The sequence below is a fragment of the Dendrobates tinctorius genome, unplaced genomic scaffold (assembly GCF_039654945.1).
Source record: "Dendrobates tinctorius isolate UK_male_01 unplaced genomic scaffold, ASM3965494v1 ptg000064l, whole genome shotgun sequence".
In the NCBI taxonomy this organism is placed as follows: Eukaryota; Metazoa; Chordata; class Amphibia; order Anura; family Dendrobatidae; genus Dendrobates; species Dendrobates tinctorius.
This window is the reverse complement of record NW_027361732.1, coordinates 55,938,329-55,965,232: the sequence shown is the minus strand read 5'-3', so window position 1 is coordinate 55,965,232 and position 26,904 is coordinate 55,938,329. Positions and strand designations below refer to the sequence as shown.

The following is a 26,904-nucleotide window of genomic DNA, read 5'->3' as shown; positions in this document are numbered from 1 at the left end:
CCAGTGGGAGCAGTGCCCGGGTCACTACGGCCAGTGGGAGCAGTGCCCGGGTCACTACGGCCAGTGGGAGCAGTGCCCGGGTCACTACGGCCAGTGGGAGCAGTGCCCGGGTCACTACGGCCAGTGGGAGCAGTGCCCGGGTCACTACGGCCAGTGGGAGCAGTGCCCGGGTCACTACGGCCAGTGGGAGCAGTGCCCGGGTCACTACGGCCAGTGGGAGCAGTGCCCGGGTCACTACGGCCAGTGGGAGCAGTGCCCGGGTCACTACGGCCAGTGGGAGCAGTGCCCGGGTCACTACGGCCAGTGGGAGCACTGCCCGGGTCACTACGGCCAGTGGGAGCACTGCCCGGGTCACTACGGCCAGTGGGAGCACTGCCCGGGTCACTACGGCCAGTGGGAGCACTGCCCGGGTCACTACGGCCAGTGGGAGCACTGCCCGGGTCACTACGGCCAGTGGGAGCAGTGCCCTGGTCACTACGGCCAGTGGGAGCAGTGCCCGGGTCACTACGGCCAGTGGGAGCAGTGCCCGGGTCACTACGGCCAGTGGGAGCAGTGCCCGGGTCACTACGGCCAGTGGGAGCAGTGCCCGGGTCACTACGGCCAGTGGGAGCAGTGCCCGGGTCACTACGGCCAGTGGGAGCAGTGCCCGGGTCACTACGGCCAGTGGGAGCAGTGCCCGGGTCACTACGGCCAGTGGGAGCAGTGCCCGGGTCACTACGGCCAGTGGGAGCACTGCCCGGGTCACTACGGCCAGTGGGAGCACTGCCCGGGTCACTACGGCCAGTGGGAGCAGTGCCCGGGTCACTACGGCCAGTGGGAGCAGTGCCCGGGTCACTACGGCCAGTGGGAGCAGTGCCCGGGTCACTATGGCCAGTGGGAGCAGCAGACGGCCTCACAACACACCTGTGCTCACATTATAAAACACTTTCACTCTGCGCCCTGCATTCAGGCACTAATGAATTCCTTCCCGCGCTCCCTACAGTGGGGGCAGGGCAGCTCCCAAATCAGCAGCACACGCTCTCTGCACTCTATTGTGGTGGCTGAGCAAGTCCTCGCTAACCGATGTCTGAGCGGAGAAACACAATCATTGCTCACTCAGTGCCCCAGAGCAGAAGCAGCTGCTGCTGCCGCTGAGTGAAGAACAAGGACGTAAAGTGACGTCCCACCTGTCCCAGGTACCGAACCGCTGCCACCAATGAATCAGAGGAGAACAGAGCAGCAGCGCCCCGGAGGGCCCTGGTAAGACCCCTGTGCCCGCTCCCTACTCTGCAGCAACTTCATCTGGGCAGTGGGCAAGCACTGCATTGTAACACCCCGTGCACTAGACAGCATGGGCAGCTCTCATGCAACTCACCATCACACCCACACCACTATAGTAGCCACGTCTGACAGTAACCCTTCATCTCCTACAGTCAGCACGGACCTATTTATGCCCAATAACAATATGTAATGTACTTGGACTGTTCCTCCTGGCAGAGCTGATGGTCTAGTACTAATAATAATGCATGTGAAGTAGTGTCCCTCCTGTCAGTAATAATATAACGCACCATGTGCCCTGTCAGTAATAACGCACCATGTGTACTGTCCCTCCTGTCAGTGACAATATAACGCACCGTGTGTACTGTCCCTCCTGTCAGTAATAATATAACGCACCATGTGTCCTGTCAGTATTAACGCACCATGTATACTGTCCCTCCTGTCAGTGACAATATAACGCACCGTGTGTACTGTCCCTCCTGTCAGTGACAATATAACGCACCGTGTGTACTGTCCCTCCTGTCAGTAATAATATAACGCACCGTGTGTACTGTCCCTCCTGTCAGTAATAATATAACGCACCATGTGTCCTGTCAGTGACAATGCACCATGTGTACTGTCCCTCCTGTCAGTGACAATATAACGCACCGTGTGTACTGTCCCTCCTGTCAGTGACAATATAACGCACCGTGTGTACTGTCCCTCCTGTCAGTAATAATATAACGCACCGTGTGTACTGTCCCTCCTGTCAGTAATAATATAACGCACCGTGTGTACTGTCCCTCCTGTCCATAATAACGCACCGTGTGTACTGTCCCTCCTGTCAGTAATAATATAACGCACCATGTGTCCTGTCAGTGACAATGCACCATGTGTACTGTCCCTCCTGTCAGTGACAATATACCGTAACGCACCGTGTGTACTGTCCCTCCTGTCAGTGACAATATAACGCACCGTGTGTACTGTCCCTCCTGTCAGTAATAATATAACGCACCGTGTGTACTGTCCCTCCTGTCAGTAATAATATAACGCACCATGTGTCCTGTCAGTATTAACGCACCATGTGTACTGTCCCTCCTGTCAGTGACAATATAACGCACCGTGTGTACTGTCCCTCCTGTCAGTAATAATATAACGCACCGTGTGTACTGTCCCTCCTGTCAGTAATAATATAACGCACCATGTGTCCTGTCAGTAATAGCGCACCATGTGTACTGTCCCTCCTGTCAGTGACAATATAACGCACCGTGTGTACTGTCCCTCCTGTCAGTGACAATATAACGCACCGTGTGTACTGTCCCTCCTGTCAGTAATAATATAACGCACCGTGTGTACTGTCCCTCCTGTCCATAATAACGCACCGTGTGTACTGTCCCTCCTGTCCATAATAACGCACCATGTATACTGTCCCTCCTGTCAGTGACAATATAACGCACCGTGTGTACTGTCCCTCCTGTCAGTGACAATATAACGCACCGTGTGTACTGTCCCTCCTGTCAGTAATAATATAACGCACCGTGTGTACTGTCCCTCCTGTCAGTAATAATATAACGCACCATGTGTCCTGTCAGTGACAATGCACCATGTGTACTGTCCCTCCTGTCAGTGACAATATAACGCACCGTGTGTACTGTCCCTCCTGTCAGTGACAATATAACGCACCGTGTGTACTGTCCCTCCTGTCAGTAATAATATAACGCACCGTGTGTACTGTCCCTCCTGTCAGTAATAATATAACGCACCATGTGTCCTGTCAGTGACAATGCACCATGTGTACTGTCCCTCCTGTCAGTGACAATATAACGCACCGTGTGTACTGTCCCTCCTGTCAGTGACAATATAACGCACCGTGTGTACTGTCCCTCCTGTCAGTAATATAACGCACCGTGTGTACTGTCCCTCCTGTCAGTAATAATATAACGCACCATGTGTCCTGTCAGTAATAACGCACCATGTGTACTGTCCCTCCTGTCAGTGACAATATAACGCACCGTGTGTACTGTCCCTCCTGTCAGTGACAATATAACGCACCGTGTGTACTGTCCCTCCTGTCAGTAATAATATAACGCACCATGTGTCCTGTCAGTAATAACGCACCATGTGTACTGTCCCTCCTGTCAGTGACAATATAACGCACCGTGTGTACTGTCCCTCCTGTCAGTAATAATATAACGCACCGTGTCTCCTGTCAGTAATAATATAACGCACCATGTGTACTGTCCCTCCTGTCAGTAATATCACGCACCATGTGTCCTGTAAGTAACGCACCCTGTGTGTACTGTCCCTCCTGTCAGTAATAATATCACGCACCGTGTGTACTGTCCCTCCTGTCAGTGACAATATAACGCACCGTGTGTACTGTCCCTCCTGTCAGTGACAATATAACGCACCGTGTGTACTGTCCCTCCTGTCAGTAATATCACGCACCATGTGTCCTGTCAGTAATAACGCACCCCGTGTGTACTGTCCCTCCTGTCAGTAATAGTATAACGCACCGTGTGTACTGTCCCTCCTGTCAGTGACAATATAACGCACCGTGTGTCCTGTCAGTAATAACGCACCCTGTGTGTACTGTCCCTCCTGTCAGCAATAATATCACGCACCGTGTGTACTGTCCCTCCTGTCAGTAATAATATCACGCACCATGTGTCCTGTCTAATAACGCACCCCGTGTGTACTGTCCCTCCTGTCAGTAATAATATCACGCACAGTGTGAACTGTCCCTCCTGTCAGTAATAATATCACGCACAGTGTGTACTGTCCCTCCTGTCAGTAATAATATCACGCACCGTGTGTACTGTCCCTCCTGTCAGTAATAATATCACGCACCGTGTGTACTGTCCCTCCTGTCAGTAATAATATCACGCACCGTGTGTACTGTCCCTCCTGTCAGTAATAATATCACGCACCGTGTGTACTGTCCCTCCTGTCAGTAATAATATCACGCACAGTGTGTACTGTCCCTCCTGTCAGTAATAATATCACGCACCGTGTGTACTGTCCCTCCTGTCAGTAATAATATCACGCACCGTGTGTACTGTCCCTCCTGTCAGAAATAATATCACGCACCGTGTGTACTGTCCCTCCTGTCAGAAATAATATCACGCACTGTGTGTACTGTCCCTCCTGTCACTAATAACGCACCCCGTGTGTACTGTCCCTCCTGTCAGTGATAATAATAATAATCTTTATATAGTGCCAACATATTAGCGCTTTACAATTTAAGTTTCCAACACAAGTCAAAAATAACAACTTTAACAATAATACAGTGATTAAAGCAAAATAAGATGACCCTGCTCATGAGAGCTTACAATCTACAATGAGGTGGGGAGATACAAAGTACAGGTGTGTATTTACAGTGATGGTCCAGCCATCTTGAGGGAGTGGGGGATAGATATAGTGAATTGGCTACAAATGCACACTTACACATAAAATGATTTTGATTAGTGAACGTGATAGGCCGCCCTGAACAAATGTGTTTTGAGGGAGTGCCTAAAACTGTGCAAGTTGTGGATAGTCCTATTTTTTTGGGGTAGAGCATTCCAGAAAATTGGCGCAGCGCAGGAGAAGTCTTGCAGTCGGGAGTGGGAGGTGCGGATTAATGCAGAGGTTAGTCAAAAGTTGTTTTCAGAGCGCAGCGGTCGGTTAGCCTGATAGACAGAAATGAGGGAGGAGATGTAGGGGGGTGCTGCACTGTGGAGAGCTTTTTGGGTGAGAACAAGTACTTTGAATTTGATCATGTAGTGAATGGGCATCCAGTGTAATGACTGTCGAAGAGTGGACACGTCTGAGTACCGATCACCCAGATGGACGACCCTGGCTGCTGCATTAAGGATGGACTGTATAGGGGAAAGTCGAGTGAGGGGAAGGCCAACTAATAGAGCATTACAGTAGTCCAGGCGGGAGTGGATCAGGGCGACGGTGAGGATTTTTGTTTCCATGGTGAGAAAAGAGTGGATTCTAGAGATGTTCTTTAGGTGTAAGCAGCAAGAGCGGGCAAGAGATTGTATATGGGATGTGAAGGAGAGGTTGGTGGCAACGCCCAGACAGCGCGCCTGCTGCCGGGGTGTTATTATTGTGCCACCCACAGAGAGGGAAATGTCAGATTTAGTTAGGTTGGTAGATGGCGGGAGTAGAAGTGGTTCAGTTTTGGATAGGTTGAGTTTCAGATAGTGGACATGATGTTGGAGACTCCGGACAGACAGTCACTGGTGTTCTGTAATACAGCGGGGGTAAGGTCAGGGGATGGCGTGTATAGTTGTGTGTCATCAGCATAAAGATTGTACTGAAAGCCAAATCTGGTAATCGTCTGTCCAATTGGGGCGATGTAGAGAGAGAAGGGGGCCTAGGACTGAGCCATGAGGTACCCCGACAGCGAGAGGAAGAGGAGATGACATGGAGCCAGCGAACAAAACACTGAAGGAGCGGTCAGAAAGATGGGAAGAGAACCAGGAGAGGGCAGTGTCTTTAATGCCTAGAGAGTAGGAGACGGTGGTCAACAGTGTCAAAAGCTGTAGAAAGGTCGAGAAGAATGAGCAGAGAGTGGTCACAGTTACATTTTGCTGTCAGAAGGTCGTTGTCACTTTGAGTGCGGTTTCTGTCGAATGTTGGGGCAGAAACTGGAGTGTGATGGGTCTAGGAGGGAATGAGTGGAGAGGTAATAAATAAGGCCGGAGTAATCCAGACGCTCCAAGAGTTTAGAGATGAAGGGGAGATTGGAGACTGGTCTGTAGTTGTTTGTGCAGGATGGGTCAAGGGCAGGTTTCTTTAATAATGGAGTAATGATAGTGTTTGAAGGAGGAGGGGAAAATGCCCAGGGAGAGATTAAAGATTGTAGTTAGGTAAGTCGTGACGACTGGAGGAGATGTGAGGGAATGGGGTCAGTAGTGCATGTAGTCGGACGAGAAGAAGAGAGGAGCCTGGAGACTTCTGTGATGGGATCAAATGTGGAGAGTGAGCTAGGGGAAATGCAGGTAGTGATGGGAGTCACTGCACTTTGTGGCTGGGAGCGTTTTTCCTGACGGATATGATCTATTTTCTCTATAAAGTAGGAGGCCAGGTCATCAGCACAAATGTCTGTGATAGGGGCTTGTGCTTTCGGCCTGAGGAGGGAGTGAAAGGTGTCAAAAAGTTTCTTGGGGTTGTTGGATAGTGAGGAGATCAGGGTTGTGAAATAGGTCTGTTTGGCGAGGTGAAGGACAGAATTATAGGTTCTTAACATGAACAAATGGATGAAGTCTTCTGGTGTGCGGGTTTTCCTCCATAAGCGTTTGCACTCCTAGAGCATTGCTGGAGAAGTTGAGTTTGCGATATGAGCCAGGGCTGTTTTACTCTGTGCTTGGAGGTTTTGCAGGTAAAGGGAGCTACTTGGTCAAGGGTGCTTCTAAGAGTGTCATTGAAGTGGTGTACAGCCAGATCAGGACAGGAAAAAGAGGAGATTGGGAACAATGATGAGTGTAGGGAGTCTGAAAGTGTCTGAGGGTTATTGGCTTGTAGATTTTTGACTGTCATAGGTAGGAGTGTGATGGGGTGGGTGAGGATTTGTGAGCGTGAAGGAGAGAATGTTGTGGTCAGAGAGGGGAAGCGGTGAGTTATCTAGGTAGGAGATTGAACAGAGGCGGACAAAGATCAGGTCAAGGTGCTACTGTCTTTGTGTGTCTCGGAGGTTGAGAGCTGTAAGAGGCCAAGAGAAGTGGTTAGTGATAGAAGCTGGGATGCAGATGTGGAAGTGGGGCTGTTAATGGGGATGTTGAATTCTCCTAGGATAAGGCTAGGTTCACATTGTGTTTAACCAGCCCGTTCAACGAATAGCGTTGACGGGCTGGTTAAACGGTGTAGCATAACGCGATCGTGTTATGCTATACCCACTAGCGCAGCCCGCGTCCGAGGCTCCGTCACTAAATGACAGCACATCGCGAACGCATGCCGCTTTATGGCATGCGTCGCGATGCACCCGACAATAGGGGTCAATAGCAGCGTTAACGGACTGCGTTACACCGCGTTATGCCGCTGTGTAACGCAGTCAGTCTAACGGACTGCCATAACGCAGTGTGACCCTGGCCTTAGGGTTGGGAGTTCTGAGGCCATGTAGTGCGGCAGGAAGGCAGAGAAGTGGTCAAGGAAATGGGTGGGTGAGCCTGGGGGCCGGTGTATGAGTGCTACTCTGAGGGAGAGGGGATGGAAGAGCCTGATGGTGTGGACCTCAAAAGAAGGGAATGAGAGTGATGGAACTGCGGGGATGACCTGGAAGGTGCATTGTGGGGACAGGAGTATGCCGATTCCACCACCAGGTCTGTTTGTGTGTCTCGAGGAATGGGAGAATTGTAAGCCACCATAGGAAATGGCAGCAGGAGAGAGTGTCAGAATCCCGAATCTAGGTTTCAGTGAGGGCCATATAACGCACCATGTGTACTGTCCCTACTGACAGTGACCTTATAACGCACCATGTGTACAGTCCCTCCTGTCAGCAATAGTATAACGTACAGTGTGTACTGTCCCTCCTGTCAGTAATAGTATAACGTACCGTGTGTACTGTCCCTCCTGTCAGTAATAGTATAACGTACCGTGTGTACTGTCCCTCCTGTCAGTAATATAACGCACCATGTGTACAGTCCCTCCTGTCAGCAATAGTATAACGTACCGTGTGTACTGTCCCTCCTGTCAGTAATAGTATAACGTACCGTGTGTACTGTCCCTCCTGTCAGTAATAGTATAACGTACCGTGTGTACTGTCCCTCCTGTCAGTAATAGTATAACGTACCGTGTGTACTGTCCCTCCTGTCAGTAATATAACGCACCATGTGTACAGTCCCTCCTGTCAGCAAAAGTATAACGTACAGTGTGTACTGTCCCTCCTGTCAGTAATAGTATAACGTACCGTGTGTACTGTCCCTCCTGTCAGTAATAGTATAACGTACCGTGTGTACTGTCCCTCCTGTCAGTAATATAACGCACCATGTGTACTGTCCCTACTGACAGTGACCTTATAACGCACCATGTGTACAGTCCCTCCTGTCAGCAATAGTATAACGTACAGTGTGTACTGTCCCTCCTGTCAGCAATAATATAACGTACAGTGTGTACAGTCCCTCCTGTCAGTAATATAACGCACCGTGTGTACTGTCCCTCCTGTCAGCAATAGTATAACGTACAGTGTGTACTGTCCCTCCTGTCAGCAATAGTATAATGTAGTGTGTACTGTCCCTCCTGTCAGTAATATAACGCACCATGTGTACTGTCCCTCCTGTCAGTAATATAACGCACCATGTGTACTGTCCCTCCTGTCAGTAATATAACGCACCATGTGTACTGTCCCTCCTGTCAGTGACCATATAACGCACTGTGTGTACTGTCCCTCCTGTCAGCAATAATATAACGCACCGTGTGTACTGTCCCTCCTGTCAGCAATATAACGCACCGTGTGTACTGTCCCTCCTGTCAGTGACCATATAACGCACCGTGTGTACTGTCCCTCCTGTCAGTGACCATATAACGCACCGTGTGTACTGTCCCTCCTGTCAGTGACCATATAACGCACCGTGTGTACTGTCCCTCCTGTCAGTGACCATATAACGCACTGTGTGTACTGTCCCTCCTGTCAGTAATATAACGCACTGTGTGTACTGTCCCTCCTGTCAGTAATATAACGCACCGTGTGTACTGTCCCTCCTGTCAGTGACCATATAACGCACCGTGTGTACTGTCCCTCCTGTCAGTAATATAACGCACCGTGTGTACTGTCCCTCCTGTCAGTGACCATATAACGCACTGTGTGTACTGTCCCTCCTGTCAGTAATATAACGCACCGTGTACAGTCCCTCCTGTCAGTGACCATATAACGCACCGTGTGTACTGTCCCTCCTGTCAGTAATATAACGCACCGTGTGTACTGTCCCTCCTGTCAGTGACCATATAACGCACCGTGTGTACTGTCCCTCCTGTCAGTAATATAACGCACCGTGTGTACTGTCCCTCCTGTCAGTGACCATATAACGCACCGTGTGTACTGTCCCTCCTGTCAGTAATATAACGCACCGTGTGTACTGTCCCTCCTGTCAGTGACCATATAACGCACTGTGTGTACTGTCCCTCCTGTCAGTAATATAACGCACCGTGTACAGTCCCTCCTGTCAGTGACCATATAACGCACCGTGTGTACTGTCCCTCCTGTCAGTAATATAACGCACCGTGTGTACTGTCCCTCCTGTCAGTGACCATATAACGCACCGTGTGTACTGTCCCTCCTGTCAGTAATATAACGCACCGTGTACAGTCCCTCCTGTCAGTGACCATATAACGCACCGTGTGTACTGTCCCTCCTGTCAGTAATAGTATAACGCACCGTGTGTACAGTCCCTCCTGTCAGTAATATAACGCACCGTGTACAGTCCCTCCTGTCAGTGACCATATAACGCACTGTGTGTACTGTCCCTCCTGTCAGTAATATAACGCACCGTGTGTACTGTCCCTCCTGTCAGTGACCATATAACGCACCGTGTGTACTGTCCCTCCTGTCAGTAATATAACGCACCGTGTACAGTCCCTCCTGTCAGTGACCATATAACGCACCGTGTGTACTGTCCCTCCTGTCAGTAATAGTATAACGCACCGTGTGTACTGTCCCTCCTGTCAGTAATAGTATAACGCACCGTGTGTACTGTCCCTCCTGTCAGTAATATAACGCACCGTGTGTACTGTCCCTCCTGTCAGTAATAGTATAACGCACCGTGTGTACTGTCCCTCCTGTCAGTAATATAACGCACCGTGTGTACTGTCCCTCCTGTCAGTATTAATATAACGCACCGTGTGTACTGTCCCTCCTGTCCATAATAACGCACCGTGTGTACTGTCCTTCCTGGCAGTGACACTAGGGCAGGCACAGCCGGGTTTCCTCCCTCTGGAGCAGAGGCCATTGCCCCGTGAGCTCCCTCCTGCGGCTCAGAGCTGGGAGTGTGAGTGAATGTTTCCCCTCGGAGCCAATGAGCAGGCACCGGATGCGATATATCCTCTGGGACAACAACTGCTCTGTTCCTCCTCAGTTCCACATGACGCCAGTTACTGCCCTACCTCCTCCTCGCCCAGAGCACAACAACGCTGAGGCGGCGGCGGCGCCCTGTCACACTGCGGTGCCGGATCTCTGCCCTCACTCCTCCCGACCCCGGACGGCCACTCTGTGCGGACTCTGCTGCCGGACTCGGACTTTCTGTGGGAACTTATGCAGACTTTGCCTTATGTGGGGCCATTTTTCCGGACTCTGCGACTTTTGAGCGGATTATTTCGCAGAACTTTTCCGAGGTGCAGAACAGGCGGTCGTGGTGCAGCTGCGGTGAGTGTGGGGGTCTTCGTGCTTATTGCAGGCGCTGAAGTTGCACTGTTTTGGTCACTTTGAGAGGTGAAGCCCCCTCCCTGTGCTGCCTGCAGAGAGGCCCTGGAAGTGGGGGACCCCCTGTCTGCGTGGCTGGAAAGTTCAGGGCTTGTGAGTTGTCGCTCACTCGGCAGCTGCTGCTCTCTGGTGTCTGCCGCCTGTGCACACAGGGCAGCTGCTGCTCTCTGGTGTCTGCCGCCTGTGCACACACAGGGCAGCTGCTGCTCTCTGGTGTCTGCCGCCTGTGCACACACAGGGCAGCTGCTGCTCTCTGGTGTCTGCCGCCTGTGCACACACAGGGCAGCTGCTGCTCTCTGGTGTCTGCAACCTGTGCACACTCACGGCAGCTGCTGCTCTCTGGTGTCTGCCGCCTGTGCACACAGGGCAGCTGCTGCTCTCTGGTGTCTGCAGCCTGTGCACACTCACGGCAGCTGCTGCTCTCTGGTGTCTGCAGCCTGTGCACACTCATGGCAGCTGCTGCTCTCTGGTGTCTGCCGCCTGTGCGCACACTGGGCAGCTGCTGCGCTCTGGTGCCTGCCGCCTGTTCGCACACGGCAGCTGCTGCTCTCTGGTGCCTGCCGCCTGTGCACACACTGGGCAGCTGCTGCTCTCTGGTGTCTGCCGCCTGTGCACACACTGGGCAGCTGCTGCTCTCTGGTGTCTGCCGCCTGTGCACACACTGGGCAGCTGCTGCTCTCTGGTGTCTGCCGCCTGTGCACACACTGGGCAGCTGCTGCTCTCTGGTGTCTGCCGCCTGTGCACACACTGGGCAGCTGCTGCTCTCTGGTGTCTGCCGCCTGTGCACACACTGGGCAGCTGCTGCTCTCTGGTGTCTGCCGCCTGTGCACACACTGGGCAGCTGCTGCTCTCTGGTGTCTGCCGCCTGTGCACACACTGGGCAGCTGCTGCTCTCTGGTGTCTGCCGCCTGTGCACACACTGGGCAGCTGCTGCTCTCTGGTGTCTGCCGCCTGTGCACACACTGGGCAGCTGCTGCTCTCTGGTGTCTGCCGCCTGTGCACACACTGGGCAGCTGCTGCTCTCTGGTGTCTGCCGCCTGTGCACACACTGGGCAGCTGCTGCTCTCTGGTGTCTGCCGCCTGTGCACACACTGGGCAGCTGCTGCTCTCTGGTGTCTGCAACCTGTGCACACTCACGGCAGCTGCTGCTCTCTGGTGTCTGCCGCCTGTGCACACTCACGGCAGCTGCTGCTCTCTGGTGTCTGCCGCCTGTGCACACTCACGGCAGCTGATGCTCTCTGGTGTCTGCCGCCTGTGCACACTCACGGCAGCTGCTGCTCTCTGGTGTCTGCCGCCTGTGCACACACGGCAGCTGCTGCTCTCTGGTGCCTGCCACCTGTTCACACACGGCAGCTGCTGCTCTCTGGTGCCTGCCGCCTGTGCGCACACTGGGCAGCTGCTGCTCTCTGGTGTCTGCCGCCTGTGCGCACACTGGGCAGCTGCTGCTCACTGGTGTCTGCCGCCTGTGCAGTCACTATAAAGCCCAGCTACGTTGTGCGGCTCCGGATTCCCAGCTTCCACTTGTGGTTTGCTCTGAGCCCTATTTAGAAGGCAGGGAAGGACGGATCTGATGGTGTGGAGCAGCTTCGGAAATGTTGTGGTCGAGTTTAAAGAGCTATTTCTGTCTGTTCAGCCTGTCCCCACAGTAAACTCCTTCCTCCTCCCCCTCCTCTAATCCTCAGTCTGATCACACACTCTGCTCCTAATGAAGGGGGGAGAGGAAACCTAGAGACCCCCTAGATCTCACCCAGCAGATCCCAGGACACAAGCAGCATCCAGCCTGTGCTCGGGAAGTGCTCTGCTCCTCTGCTGCAGCCACTGCAATGGAGGCTGGGACCTGGAGAAAGAAAGTTCCCTGTAAGTTTGGGATGTGGCTGAAGGAGCCTGCTCCATTGTATCATCACCCCATAGACCTGAGCTCACAGCCCCTTCTATGTAAAAGTGCAGTTTTGTTCCTTTGGGTAGTAACTAATATGTGATATGTCTCCTACCTGGGACATGAGTTGTGAGTACATGTATAGTTTATATCTACATATGCAGTGCACAAAATATCCAAAAAATGTATCCCTTCTTTATATGTCTGCACTGCGACTGTTGCTGTAAATTATAAAGAGTTCTTTATGGGTCAGCATCAGTTTCTTCTTCTGTAAGGGTCTTGTTGCATTGTGTTGTTCTACTTTTTAAGTTCTTTTTCGCTTTTGTAATCGTAATCCGTACTTTTCTCAAGTTAATGGCACAGCAGTGACTCCTATATTGAAAAGAGAAAATGATCTCCGCCAGTGGATTCCAATCCGCTCCCGTCAAGACGGGTATCAATTTCCTTTTCAATTCGTTTTGGAGCAGAGCTTTGCTTGACTAGTCTGCAGCGAGGAAGGCTCAGTCATAAATGGTGCATGGAGGATTGTTGCGTTTGGTTCCTGCGTTGTACAATTTATTAGAGACCTTTTGATAAATGGAGATCGTCCGTCGTGATGACAGGCTTTACACCATTTGACGTTTCGTTGGGTTGAGACGGCTGCAGCGATGTGAATTATTAGGCCTAAGATCTGAGTTTGATTTATTTTTTTTCCGTAAGTGTAAGAAGAACTTTCCACACAAAGTAACTGTAATGAGCAGTAATGTTGTCTGTAGATTGCGTTGATGAGCATTGCCTGGCTTCCCATTCCTGTGCCCTAGTTACATTGGGAATCCGGAGCAGGGGAGATGACTTCTTCAGGTCAGACATTCTGAGAGGTCCAGTTGTGTCACTTGGGCGTGAAGCGCTGCTAACTTTAGGGAAACCAGGTAGTTCCCAATAGAGTAATGGAAAGAAAATTTCAGATTTCGTTGAAACAAACATTTCCGTTGAAAGAAAAGCCATTACATCAGGGCTGTTTGGTAACGTGTACTCTTGCTTCTGAAGCCTTAGCGTTCCCCCATGAGGTGCGTATGGGCAGAAGCCTTTGTGAGATACTTGTGGTGTAGACATAGCAGAGAGGAGATTGTCACATCTTGGGAAGTCACAATGTGATGTTTGCACTGCAGGGTTATCAAAGGGCGCAAGCATTGTAGTCCCTCTTATTATTGGACATGTTTTATTGCTGATTTTTCAAATCTGGCGAGATTGTGATCTGTCAAGTGGCTTTTTAACCAGTAGTTGGTCAGCACCCCAAGTTTATGGTGTAAGATTGTGTGCTTGTTCTCTTTTCTACTGCATCTGTCACTTTTTTTTTTTTTTTCTTAACATTTCTGCAATCATAGATAGACAACTGATTAGTTGTTCATCCAAAAGCCAGGTTGTCTAAGGTCAGATTCGCGCATCCCTTTTATTTTTAATCATGCAGTTTTTTGTTTGTTTTTTCAGTTTTCTGGACCCATTTTTGGTTTGTGTGTCAGTGTTTACATTCTTTGTCGCATCCATTTTTAAGGGAAAAAGAATCTTGGCTCATTCTACTCCTTAATCCGTAAAATACGCACCACAGACAAACAAAATCCGTGTTTCTTTTTTCACCGGGCCATGGACTTGCATCGGTGAGTTTGATCTACACCATGGATCAAAGTAGAACCTTTTTTTAAGTTTATTGAATTTTTTAGGACAAAAAAAAAATCATTGATCTGGAACAAGCAATCTGTAAAAAGAATGAATATGGAACACACGTCCAAAAAACTGGTGTGCGAGATCTGCCTGCGGCTGTAGGTTGTTCATCAGGTAGATGGGGCTGTTTCTAAGCGTCCGGTCTTGCAGCATGTTATGGTACGTTGATGTAACACCGCACTCCTTGGGCGAAAGATATATATTTTTTTCATTAATGGTCGGATCAAGGTAGGTTGGTAATGTAACCGTGGCCATTATCTGTTCACCTTTCGTTTCAGATCGGCCCCGGATAGTGTTTGCGCAGCAATGATCTCCATCCCCTCATTGTCAAGAAAGTGAACAGAGAATGTGCTGTTTGTGAGGAGGCTGCGGAGTTAATTCTATAGATCTCTGCAATTAAAAGGGCTCCTGGTCCAGAAATGCTGTAAGGGTGATCGGCATCCTGTTTCCGAAACACGCAGTAAATTCCATGAATAATGTGCATTATTCGGCCCATCCTCATGGAGTTTAGTTAACAGCTCTTTTGGCAAATGTATTAAAGCCATCAGGCTTTACAGAGGGGGCTGTAAAGTGCAGGTAGTGTTTGTTATGCGAATAGCATTGTCATTCACATTGTAGTGACCGGAGGATAGAGAACACTGTCTCATAATGGCAGCTGGTTTCCTGTGACTTGAATAGCTTTTACTGCAGTGAGAGGAACCTGATTTCCCTCCACCTGTTGTGACACGTTCACAATGAGAGGAAGTAATAAGCCACTGTTCCATTACATGTGTCCTGTGATCAACGTACGTATATACAGAGAGAGAAAAGCTGCATTTCCTAGTGATGCCTTAATGTGGTGTCTGCTGGCAGAAATGCTGCATAGCCATTAGATACTGCAAATGACAGTATTGGCTCTGCTACTACTACCTTTGGATTGCTGCCCCAGATATAGCATTAGAGTGGTTTCCCTCTTATTTTTGGAGAATTCTTCTGGTTTGGTCGAGATATGGCTAATGGCTTTCTTCTTGTGTTGCTGCCTGTGGCATTTTAAAGGAAATGCTAGACATAGAATGTGTGGCTTGCTTTTCTTAGAAGTACAGCAGAGGAAATTGTAGATGAGAAGATTAGCTTACAACTCATTGTCCAGCCTGAACTTGGTGGAATGTTTTTTTCCGCGCAGTGTCTGGGCACGCTGCTTCACATTGGGCCGAGACATGTTTTCCTAGTATGCCCTACGCTTACTTTCTGATTATAATAAGCTCGTGTCATTGACAGCTTTGTCCCAACTATCTCTGGCTGCTTTTTGTGTTGTGTAGGATGTAATTTTCATTTCCTTTTTTCCTTGTTTTTCTTTAAGACTGCCCTTTTTGTGGCAAACATAGTAATTTTTTTATTTCTCTTGCAGGATTTCAGATGTGTTCTCGGCCTACTGGAGTGAAAACTCTTCAGAGTACTGATGGAGGCCAGAGTCCAAAATGGCAGTGGATCCCAGCCTTTAATCCAGACTCGGCGTGACAGCGGGAGACCACATGGCGATCTTGACCCAAGGGATATTTTAACGCAGCAAGTTCATGTTTTGTCATTGGAACAGATAAGAGCCATAAGGAACACTAATGAGTATACCGAAGGGCCTACCGTGGCTCCCCGACCTTGGGTTAAACCTGCTCCCCGTCAAACTCTCCAGCACAAAAATGAAAGAATACATGTGGTAACTGACCAGAGGCAATTTAGCCGGAGCCCTCTTCCACCAATGCATCCCTCATCACGGGCAGCGTTGTCTCGGTCCATTAGTACAGGGAGCACGGGATCACGAAGTAGTACGAGAACAAGCACAAGTAGCAGCTCATCAGAGCAGAGACTTTTAGATCCTTCTTATTCATCTTCGGGGCTGGGTGCTGACAGGATAATTTGCGTACAACCCAAAGGTGAGCTGAAACCAGGGGAGTTAAAGCCTTCCAGTAAAGAGGACTTGGGCTTACATGCGTACAGGTGTGAGAGCTGCGGGAAATGTAAGTGCCAAGAATGCACTTATCCAAGAACTCTTCCCTCCTGCTGGATATGTGACAAGCAGTGCCTTTGCTCAGCCCAGGAGGTGATCGACTATGGAACTTGTGTTTGCTGTGTGAAGTGCCTATTCTATCACTGCTCAAACGACGACGAGGACAATTGCGCCGACAACCCCTGCTCTTGTAGCCAGTCACATTGTTGCACTCGCTGGTCTGCCATTGGTGTTATGTCAGTGTTTTTGCCTTGTTTATGGTGTTACCTTCCAGCCAAGGGTTGCCTTAAGTTATGCCAAGGCTGCTATGACCGGGCAAAGAGGCCAGGGTGCCGGTGTAAAAGGTCAAATACAGTATGTTGTAAAGCTCCACAGTTACAGCCCAGAAGTTTGGGGAAGCCAACATAGCACCGGTTGACTTCAACGAAAGCTAAAGTAATTGGACTTACTTTTAACACACTTATGCAATCATATAAACTAATTTGGTACAGTTGGTAGAAAACAGATGGAATTTTTTTTATTCTGTTTGCGGTGTATTTTTTTCTTCCCCTAAGTGCCATCTTAACTAATAGGCTTGTTAGAGAACCTTTAATCAAGCTGCAATTAGGACCCAGTGTTCTGTGCCACATAAAATATAAGCTAAAGCACCACAGACACTCCTACGTAAACTTGCATCGTTTTGTGACGAATACTTGCAAAATTTGTAAATCGGCAAATTACTTTTTCCGTCTTTTTTTTCTGCCAGAGTTAATGTGCTATATTTTTGTACATAAAAGAATTAATATTTGCAACTGTGAATTTGGCGCCACTGTACTGGCGCAATCACGAAATGTACTAATATACATTCAGAGGAATGTGAATCTATCCGCACGGTTAGATTGTACTTCAACTTATTGAAAATTAATATTTCTACTCTTGGACTTTCTGTATATTGTACAGTTAGTCAGCCTTTATTTTCTAATTTTTCAACATATTGTTTAGTGTAAAGTATATTTATTTGAAGTTTTATTATTTTATAAAGAGAAATATTTATTTTAAGAGGCATCTTACAAATGTTTCCCCTTTTTTTTATGTCAGTTTTTGCAGATGGGGGTAACTGATGCATATGTTCACTATAAAATAGAAAATATATTAACGTTTGAAATTAAACTTGGCAAGTGTGGCTTCTCTTCTTTTTTTAGGAGTAAGCAGTGGTATGGCGTGATGAAAGTGTGTGATTGAGTTCTGCTTATGTACATGCGCATGGCGTAAAAAGTAATTTGCAGTTATAGAGGTTGCGTCATTTAGGGTGGGGCTAGATGGCGGCTTTAGTCATGGCCCAAATCCTGCGGTCAGTGATTGCTATAAGAGCCCTGCTATATCGCAGCACAGTGTAGGTCCATGGGGTCGCGTTGCAGCCAATAGGGTACTGCGTTTGTCAAGCAAGTTCCAAAAACCAATTGGATTATTTTTTTGGAACTTGTTGTATTGGGCTGAGATGTAGCAGCAGTATATAGCGATCTTTGGCCAGATGAGTTGTGCCGTGGCCAATGTTTCCATGATTGTCTAGCCATATAGAAAGTCTATAGAGCATATTGAGATAACAAATGGCTGACCACCTATTGGGTAGACATGAAAGGCATGTCCAGTTTGCTTTATTTCTATGGAGGTCTGCAAGTCAGTCACGAGAAACCCCTTGTTGAATTATATTATTTTATTTAAAAGGACATAATGAAAAACCTCTGGTCCTTGGAAGGTCTTAAAATTAGGTAAATACAACCTCAAATGAACAAGGACACCTGATAAATTACACTGTGCCTTTTATTAATTTAGCAAATTCTAGGCTAAAAGGCAGAAGCCGTGTGTGAAAAACGAAGTACTAACTTACCGCTTGCACAGTCATTGAGGGTAAGAAGCTGCTAATCAGATGCCCTTGATGAAACATGTATCTTCAAGTGTGGCCATCTTTATGAAAGCAGAGGTTTTGGCAGTTTTCTGGTCTGGAGAATTCAGGCATGTATTAATGCAATACCTAGGAGCATAGGCATTAGTAATGATCTTAGTAGAAATATTGCTGCTCATCAATCAGGGAAAGGTTGTTGTTTATTATTCATAAGGCCATTTCCCAGGAGTGTATATTTGGGATATCCCCCCCCCCCCCCCCCCAAGGTCAGTTGTGCATTGCTCAGAGAAAGAAATTGCAAATAAAAAAGGGCTACAGCTCAGTCTCTAAAGGCCTCGTTTAGCATGTTAAATATTCAAGTTCATAACAGTACAATTAGAGAGAGGCTGAAGGCTCACTAGGAGAAAGGTTCTCTCCAAAAAGAACATGACAGCATGGCTAAGGTTTGCCAAATTATGTCTGAGCAAACCACAAGACTTCTGGAACAATGTTCTTTTAGAGTGGAGATGTTTGACCAAAATGCCCTGTGCCATATTGTGGCAAAAAGCAAACACAAGAAATTGGCACAAACACCTCACACCACTGCTATGCACTCTGGTGGAAGGGTATTGATTTGGACTTGTTTTGCAGTCACTGAATCTGGACACCTTGCAGTCATTTAACTGACCCCCATGATCTCCTTTGTAAAAACTCCTTTTCATTTTACTGCTGCGAAAGGTGGTTCTACAAGCTATTCATTAATGGGGTGTACTTAATTTTTCAAATACTGTTTCTCCATGTAGGCCTAGTTTTTGTTGAATAACGACAGGGTGTAACTTGACATATGCTGTTGTTCATCTTGGGTTGTACTTGCCTCATTTCAAGACCTTCTAAGGACCAGATGTTGTGGGTTTTTTTTTTTGTTTTTTTGTTTTTTTTTGTTTTGTTTTTTTTTTTTATGATTCTGTCCTGATGTTTTACACCTTATAATTCAAAGAGGGTGTACTTAGTTTTTTCTCTTGACTGTATATATTGAAAACCGTGGAGGACAAATGCGATGCTAGGCAACCTCTTTAAATCTAAATGATGGTTTTCACATTTTCTGGTTCTGTGTGGGAACCTTATAGCTCCCAAAGCAGGACTGTGTTCATCTGTGATAAGTACAAACCCTTTCCCAGTGGTGAATGTTATCTTGCATTCCACCTAGTGGGCCTGATCCAAGGATATGTTTGAATTGAACGTCATAGCATCATGTGAATAATGCCATACATGCATTAATGGTGGTGTTGGATTCCTTTAAACCATCTATAACATGTAGAACTGTCGGCATTATGAGGCAACGCTTGCACCTGAGCTGAAAATAATCTAAAGAAAAAGAGGAGGAAATACTCTGGGAACAATTACACTCACAAATGTTGGATGTGGTTTTACAGCATCCTGATGACCACTTTACTGCTGATGTTATTACTGCGACCCATTTTATAATATCAGTCCAATTTGGGAAGAAGCTTAGTGTATTTCTGTCCCAGAGGCTACGCTGGGTCAATTACAAAGGAAGATCAATGTGTTTTTGAAAAATCGAATATGAATGACACATTCCCTATAAGAATACATACAGGACATAATAAGCAAATGGAGAAATCGCATCATAAGATGTTTTAAATGATTGGAAACGAGGTGTCATGAGCTTAATATATCTGCGATGCGGTCTTGGGTCCTGGCAGATCCGTTGTTGCATCTGCTCCATACTCTATGGGTTTTCCTAGGTCAGCACTTCTGGGTTATGTATGCCACTGTGTGCCGATGTAGTGGAATTCATCAGTGTACTACAGGAACATATTAAAATTTCAGAGTCCTCAGTGGTTGATACATTATATTGGCTAACTGAAAAGATGGTAACACATTGCAAGCTTTTTCAAGACTACTCAGGACTCTTCATCTAGTCTCGAAAGCTTGCCATTTGTTACCATCTTTTGGGTTAGCTATTATAATATATCAACTACCGAGGGCTCTCAATTTTTAATATTTTTCTATCTACTGGATAAAACGGTGCTAAGATATATATTTTTTTCCATTTTCAGTTGTACATCAGGAATTCATCCAATTGATGTAGACTCTAAGTGTGACATGAATGGCTCCTAAGATGTTAACATATTTCATTTACAAGTATTAATAAGAAGGCACCATTGGAAATTAAGTGTTACTTTCCACAATTTGACATATATATTGTTTAATCTAAAATCTGTGACTACTATTCCTGGTTGTAGTTGCTTGCATCGGTGATTTACCAGTATAATATTAAGTATTGCACTTGACGTGCCGTCACTTTCACATACAGGAACTGTGGAACTGCCTTAAATACATGTTCTCGCCCTAGAAGTAATATATATATATTTGGACTGCCAATAGCAAAAGCTCTTGTGCTCCTCCAGAGCCATTTTCATTTGTTATAAAATAAATAGGGGAGTGACCCCCACAAATCAGACTCAGAAAATGTTCTCTATTCTGCAAATATTCCTGCAGAGGCCCCCAAGTAGTTTTTAGCAAAGCTCTTAGTAGGAGGGGGAACCCCATTTGTTTAGTTGACAGTGGTAGGGTATATAAGAGTGAGATTAGCTATAGCAGCAGAAGCCCATAATCAAAGTCCAAAAATTTTATCATATAGAACGTCAGATTTCTGATTTCCTTTTTATATATTTTTATTTCTTACCATTTTTCATAAACGTTGTCAGATACACTTATCACGATCCTCTATCTTGTGTACATAGCTTGATTGATGTGAAATCTTCATGCGAACGTCGACTTTTTTTTCTTTCCCCCTTCCTGACTGCGTGAACCACTTGACTTGTTCGCTAAAAAGTCTAGCAGACCTTTGCAAATGACACGCAGGAATGCGGTGAAGCCATTTGTGTCAAAGTGTTGATGTGCCTCACTTGAAACAAATAGCCTGCTTTCAGGATACGTCTGTTCTGGAAAGTTACCTTCCACTGAGGTCAAAATCTTGCCACTGCCAAGTTTCCCACCAGAAGTCTAGGAAATTATTTACCTGGCTTATTAACAAACCATCGTTTCCTGTTCTGAACATTTGTCTCAAGTCTTAAAGCAGACCTCCAAAAAGTAAAGGTCAGCAACTCCACGCCACTCTCCTAAATCTCTGACGGTATCTTATGAAGTGTTTTATGCTTATTCCGAATGCCAGCCAACAAAAACAAAAGTGAGATCAATAAATCTGGTGCTTTCAGCAGGAAGCTCATTTATAAGGCTACTGAATAATTCAGACCGGCACAGGATTAATCGTATCCCGGTCTGTGTGTGGCCTTGTGGCGTTGAAAGCTTTTCACCTGAGTTTTTATATCTAATTATTTGCTTCTGTTCTCTGAAACAAAACAAACAAATGTCCCGTGCCACGCGCCCTATTTATTTATTTATTTTTTTTTATGTATTTATTATTGAAGCCTCATTCAAGACTTGAAACAACGTTAAAAATGCAGTACAATTGATACAAAAAGTTTTACTTTAAATATTTTTGTCAACTGTTTGCTTCTTGTAGGGATCAAAACACATTTTGTGTTGCTTTAATGTAATTTTTTTTATCTTTTTTTTATAAATGGGTAAATTATGAATTTCAGTCTTTTTTCAATCGCAATGATGAAATAAGAAAGCGTGTTCCTTCTTAGAATGGACAGAATAGCGACGCATGTCGTGCACTAGTATGTTAAATAAATAGACCTTAGACATTTTTAATATATATATATATATATATATATATATATATATATATATATAGATCTTTCATCCTTGTTACACAAGAAATAATAGTTCTGACAGAAGCCGTGGTTCTTAGATCTCATGCACCCGCCAGAGCCATCCGCGCTACAAATTACCACGTTAGAGATGCTAAAAATGTCCGTGTCTATCACAGTGGTGCAGCCAGTAATCGTCGTTTTCTCTTTCAACTTTTTTTTTTTTTTTTTTTTTTTTACAATTGTACACTGTATGGAGAAAACTATTGGGACTCTACACATCACACCTACAGGAGCTCTTATGACATCCCATTTGAAATCCATTGGCATTAATATGGAATTTGTTTCTTCTATGGAAATAAAACACGAACCACATTTTTTAGTGAAGTTTTTACAAAAAAAATGTCTTTGGGGGAATATTTGCCCATTCCTCGAGAAGAGCAAGAGGGCCATGGAGTTGACGCTCCGAGATGCCGAGCGACAGCCTCAAAATCTTAATGATTTAAAGATGATCTGGACCAAAATTCTTCCTGACATGTGCACAAACCTCATCAACTACAAAAAACGTCTGACTGCTGTGCTTGCCAACAAGGGTTTTACCACCAAGTATTAAGTCTTGTTTGCCAGAGGAATCAAATACTTATTTCTCACTACAAAATGCAAATTTATATAATTTATACAATGTGACTTTCAGGATTTTATTTTTGATATTCTCTCAATGTTAAAATTAACCTACCCTTAAAATTATAGACTGTTCATGCCTTTGTCAGTGGGCAAACTTACAAAATCAGCAAGGGGTCAAATACTTATTTCCTTCACTGTATGTGTGTATATGTGTACGAGCCAATTGCTGACATTTATAAAGATAAAAATGAAAGCTTCCCACGCTATGCTGTTGTGCCTTGGGTTGGGGGTTTTTGTGATGTGAGCATGGTGTGGTTTCTTGCTTCACTTGTGATACTTCATTGTTTAAATGCTATCTACTAATAAATGGAATCTTTGGCTTTAAAGGGCATCTCTATCTGCCCTAAAAAAAGGTGTGTTCCTCACAAGCATTGTACTGTTCACCGAATGTGTGTGAGCAATAGAAGAATGGTTGTAAAATGACAATTGATGAGAATCTGTCATAACGGAGGCGATTTAAGTAGGTGTATTATACATGGAACACATTGTTATAATTCTCCTTAAGATCTCTTTTGTTGGAAACCATCAAACAGATAATTGGTTTCCTGGAAATGTGATTCTTAGCAGTAAATAAATACATATTCCATAGAAATGTGTAAAGAAAAGTATTTCTCTGCAAAACGGCAGCTTGTAATGTCATTCATATATCCTTCAATTGTAAAAGTAGGTCAATATGTCTCCAGTGATTCCAAATTTCTATACTTCTTAGGGTATGTGCGCACGTTGCGTATTTGAAGCAGAAATTTCTGCATCTCTTGGCAGCAAAAACACTGCGGAGAAATAAGCTGCGATTTTGGTGCGTTTTTTTTTCCTGTGCCTTCAATGGGTCAAAAATGCAAGCAAAAAGAATTGACATGCTGCAAAAAATAAAACACACTGCAAGTACAGACAGAAATTTACTGATCATGTTCACAACACTTCAGGATTGTCATTGAATTACTTTGCATAAGGATTCCATTGCGTTTTTGGACCATTTACGCGGGGAAAAAAAAAGCAGCAAACCGCATGAAATGCGCAACATGCGCGCATAGCCTTTATGTTTTATTACTTTCAAAATATTAAAAAATGGTTTCGGTCACCATATTGTTAAATGTAGAAAAGAATCTGGCACTGTAATATCAAAAGGAATATTGACTTATATGTTTGCACAATTCTGGAATGTACATAATAAATCAATATTTCCTCTGACATTAGCATGCTGGATTCTTATCTTCATTTCCCGTACTTTGGAGATGGACCCTATCCGAGCACCTTCCAAAGCTTGGAGTGCTGTATATACTTATTGCATGCCATATTTTTAAAACCACGACTTTTAGATTTTAGAAGCTGTGTAACGCCTTGTTGATTTAGGGTCAGCATATACCGGTAGTTTTTTTTATTGGTATGAATGTTAGGTAAATATGATATTGAACATTATATATATTAGGGAGGAAGTGAGGTGACTGAAAATAGAAAAGTAATTCTGCATTTTCTTATTGTTTTCACAGTGTGAGATAAATAGTCATTTAATTTAAAAAATCTTAAACTATTTTTTTATATTTTAGCCACTTAGGGCTTAATAGTATTACAAAGAAGAATGATATGGGGACTTTCAGTGGTAGGGGGAGGATGGGTTAACAGAAGGGTCTTTGCTCTATCTGACCACTTGGATGCTACAGTTGCTATTGATTGTGGCATCTAAGAAGTTAAACTGCCACCACCAGTGCTGGCAGCTTTCCATAGCTGGTGTGAAATGTAGGCGACTGGATGCAACGCACAGATAACGCACGGCAGGAACAGTCAGTGAACAATATAACTCTGTTTGGAATTACTGAAAATAAATATTGTAAGTAAACAGTTGGTGATAATCAGGCAAATCAAACCAAAAAAACAAATAACGTTACGAGTGAAATAGCAACAAATGTTCTTCACTGTGTAATACTTCTGCCCTTCTCTCTTTAACTGTGGCCGTAGTGGGGGGTCACTGGGTTTTCCCGTTAGGTTGCAAATCGCGTTGAGCCTCCCACACACCAACCGGCCCCCTCGCAACCTGTTGTCCTGACCCCGGCCAGCCCTGTTGCCGTATGTTAAAACTGGAAGTGACGGCCCTGCTCAGGTGTGTCTCTCCAGTCGTCTCCTCGCAGATCTTCACTGCTTGAACATTGGAGAATATCTCTGGAGCGGAGAGGACTGAGGCTTTGCTCTTGACAGGCGATGTTTGGACCCTGGGTCTTTCCCAGCGTAGGGTGCAGGTCCTGGTCTCCACCAGATCAGAACTCTGGGTCTTCCCGTACATAGCCCAAACCTTGTAATGCAGTGACTGGCACCCTGTTGGCGCAGACTTCTTGCTGAGGCCTGTCATGCTGGCCACAGCGCAATCCCTGGTCCACATATACTTTTGTCTTTCTCTTGGCGCCAAATCTGCCTGTGGTTTGGCATGTAGGGCTTTTATTTCTTAAGATTCTGTCCTGCAAGTCACCTGACCACGTCCAGCATACAACAAACCTTCTCACCTTGCAATTCTTCACATACAAATTGTTTACACATGATTGCGCCTGGACAGCGGATTGCAGTCTTTCATCACTACGGTCATATCCCGCAAGGGCTCTTCAGGAGTATCACTGTTTCCTCTTAGGCCGGGGTCACACTAACCGACGCAAAATACGGTCAGTATTTTGCATGCGTAATACGGATGAATGGCCCCTAAACAGTGATCCGTATGTCATCCGTAATGAAGGTGCGGTCGCGTATTTTGCGCATGTTAGCATCCGTATGGTGAGATTTTCTTGCAGGCTTGCAAAATGGACATATAATGGAGCCCTATGACAGGGTTTATAACAGAAACCAAAGAATAGATATAGACACATAGAATGTGTGTGTGTGTGTATATATACACTCACTGGCCACTTTATTAGGTACACCATGCTAGTAAGGGGTTGGACCCCCTTTTGCCTTCAGAACTGCCTCAATTCTTCGTGGCAGAGATTCAACAAGGTGCTGGAAGCATTCCTCAGAGATTTTGGACCATATTGACATGATGGCATCACACAGTTGGCGCAGATTTGTCGGCTGCACATCCCTGATGCGAATCTCCCGTTCCACCACATCCCAAAGATGCTCTATTGGATTGAGATCTGGTGACTGAGGAGGCCATTTGAGTACAGTAAACTCATTGTCATGTTCAAGAAACCAATCTGAGATGATTCGAGCTTTATGACATGGCGCATTATCCTGCTGAAAGTAGCCATCAGATGTTGGGTACATTGTGGTCATAAAGGGATGGACATGGTCAGCAACAATACTCAGGTAGGCTGTGGCGTTGCAACGATGCTCAATTGGTACCAAGGGGCCCAAAGAGTGCCCAGAAAAAATTCCCCACACCATGACACCACCACCACCAGCCTGAACCGTTGATACAAGGCAGGATGGATCCATGCTTTCATGTTGTTTACGCCAAATTCTGACCCTACCATCCGAATGTCGCAGCAGAAATCGAGACTCATCAGACCAGGCAACGTTTTTCCAATCTTCTACTGTCCAATTTCGATGAGCTTGTGCAAATTGTAGCCTCAGTTTCCTGTTCTTAGCTGAGAGGAGTGGTACCCAGTGTGGTCTTCTGCTGCTGTAGCCCATCTGCCTCAAAGTTCGACGCACTGTGCGTTCAGAGATGCTCTTCTGCCTACCTTGGTTGTAACGGGTGGCAATTTGAGTCACTGTTGCCTTTCTATCAGCTCGAACCAGTCTGCCCATTCTCCTCTGACCTCTGGCATCAACATGGCATTTCCGGCCACAGAACTGCCGCTCACTGGATTTTTTTTCTTTTTCGGACCATTCTCTGTAAACCCTAGAGATGGTTGTGCGTGAAAATCCCAGTAGATCAGCAGTTTCTGAAATTCTCAGACCAGCCCTTCTGGCACCAACAATCATGCCACGTTCAAAGGCACTCAAATCACCTTTCTTCCCCATACTGATGCTCGGTTTGAACTGCAGGAGATTGTCTTGACCATGTCTACATGCCTAAATGCACTGAGTTGCCGCCATGCGATTGGCTGATTAGAAATTAAGTCTTAACACACAGTTGGACAGGTGTACCTAATAAAGTGGCCAGTGAGTGTATATATATATATATATATATATATATATATATATATATATATATTTTCTATGTGTATATATCTATTCTTTCATTTCTTTATTAAACCTGTCAGTGTGAGTTTACTGTATAGCGCACTGAATTGCCGGCTTTGCTAAAAGACACCGGGTGCGTATTTCTCGCAAGTCACATGTGTAGTCCGTGTGTAATCCGTATTTTTTGCGCACCCATACACTTGCATTGGCGTACTACGGGCGTAGTAGGCTGACAATCGCAGCATGCTGCGATTGGCACGGACCGTAGAATACGGATGAGAAATATACGGCTGGTGCGAGGGACGCCATAGAGAA

General features: G+C 46.1%; 1 protein-coding gene across 3 annotated transcripts; it reads left to right on the top strand.

Annotated features, from left to right (window-relative positions):
• Nucleotides 1-963: 963 nt before the first annotated feature.
• Nucleotides 964-17,343, top strand: SPRY2 (sprouty RTK signaling antagonist 2). Of its 3 annotated transcripts, XM_073580444.1 has the most exons (3): nucleotides 964-1,239; nucleotides 10,296-10,582; nucleotides 15,601-17,343. In XM_073580444.1, exon 3 carries the CDS (start codon nucleotides 15,652-15,654, stop codon nucleotides 16,600-16,602), a length of 951 nt encoding a protein of 316 aa, XP_073436545.1. In that variant the 5' UTR covers nucleotides 964-1,239; nucleotides 10,296-10,582; nucleotides 15,601-15,651; the 3' UTR covers nucleotides 16,603-17,343. The 3 variants fall into 3 exon arrangements, with proteins under 3 accessions (XP_073436545.1, XP_073436544.1, XP_073436546.1); XM_073580443.1 differs by lacking the exon at nucleotides 10,296-10,582; XM_073580445.1 differs by lacking the exons at nucleotides 964-1,239; nucleotides 10,296-10,582 and adding an exon at nucleotides 12,357-12,496.
• Nucleotides 17,344-26,904: the final 9,561 nt, after the last annotated feature.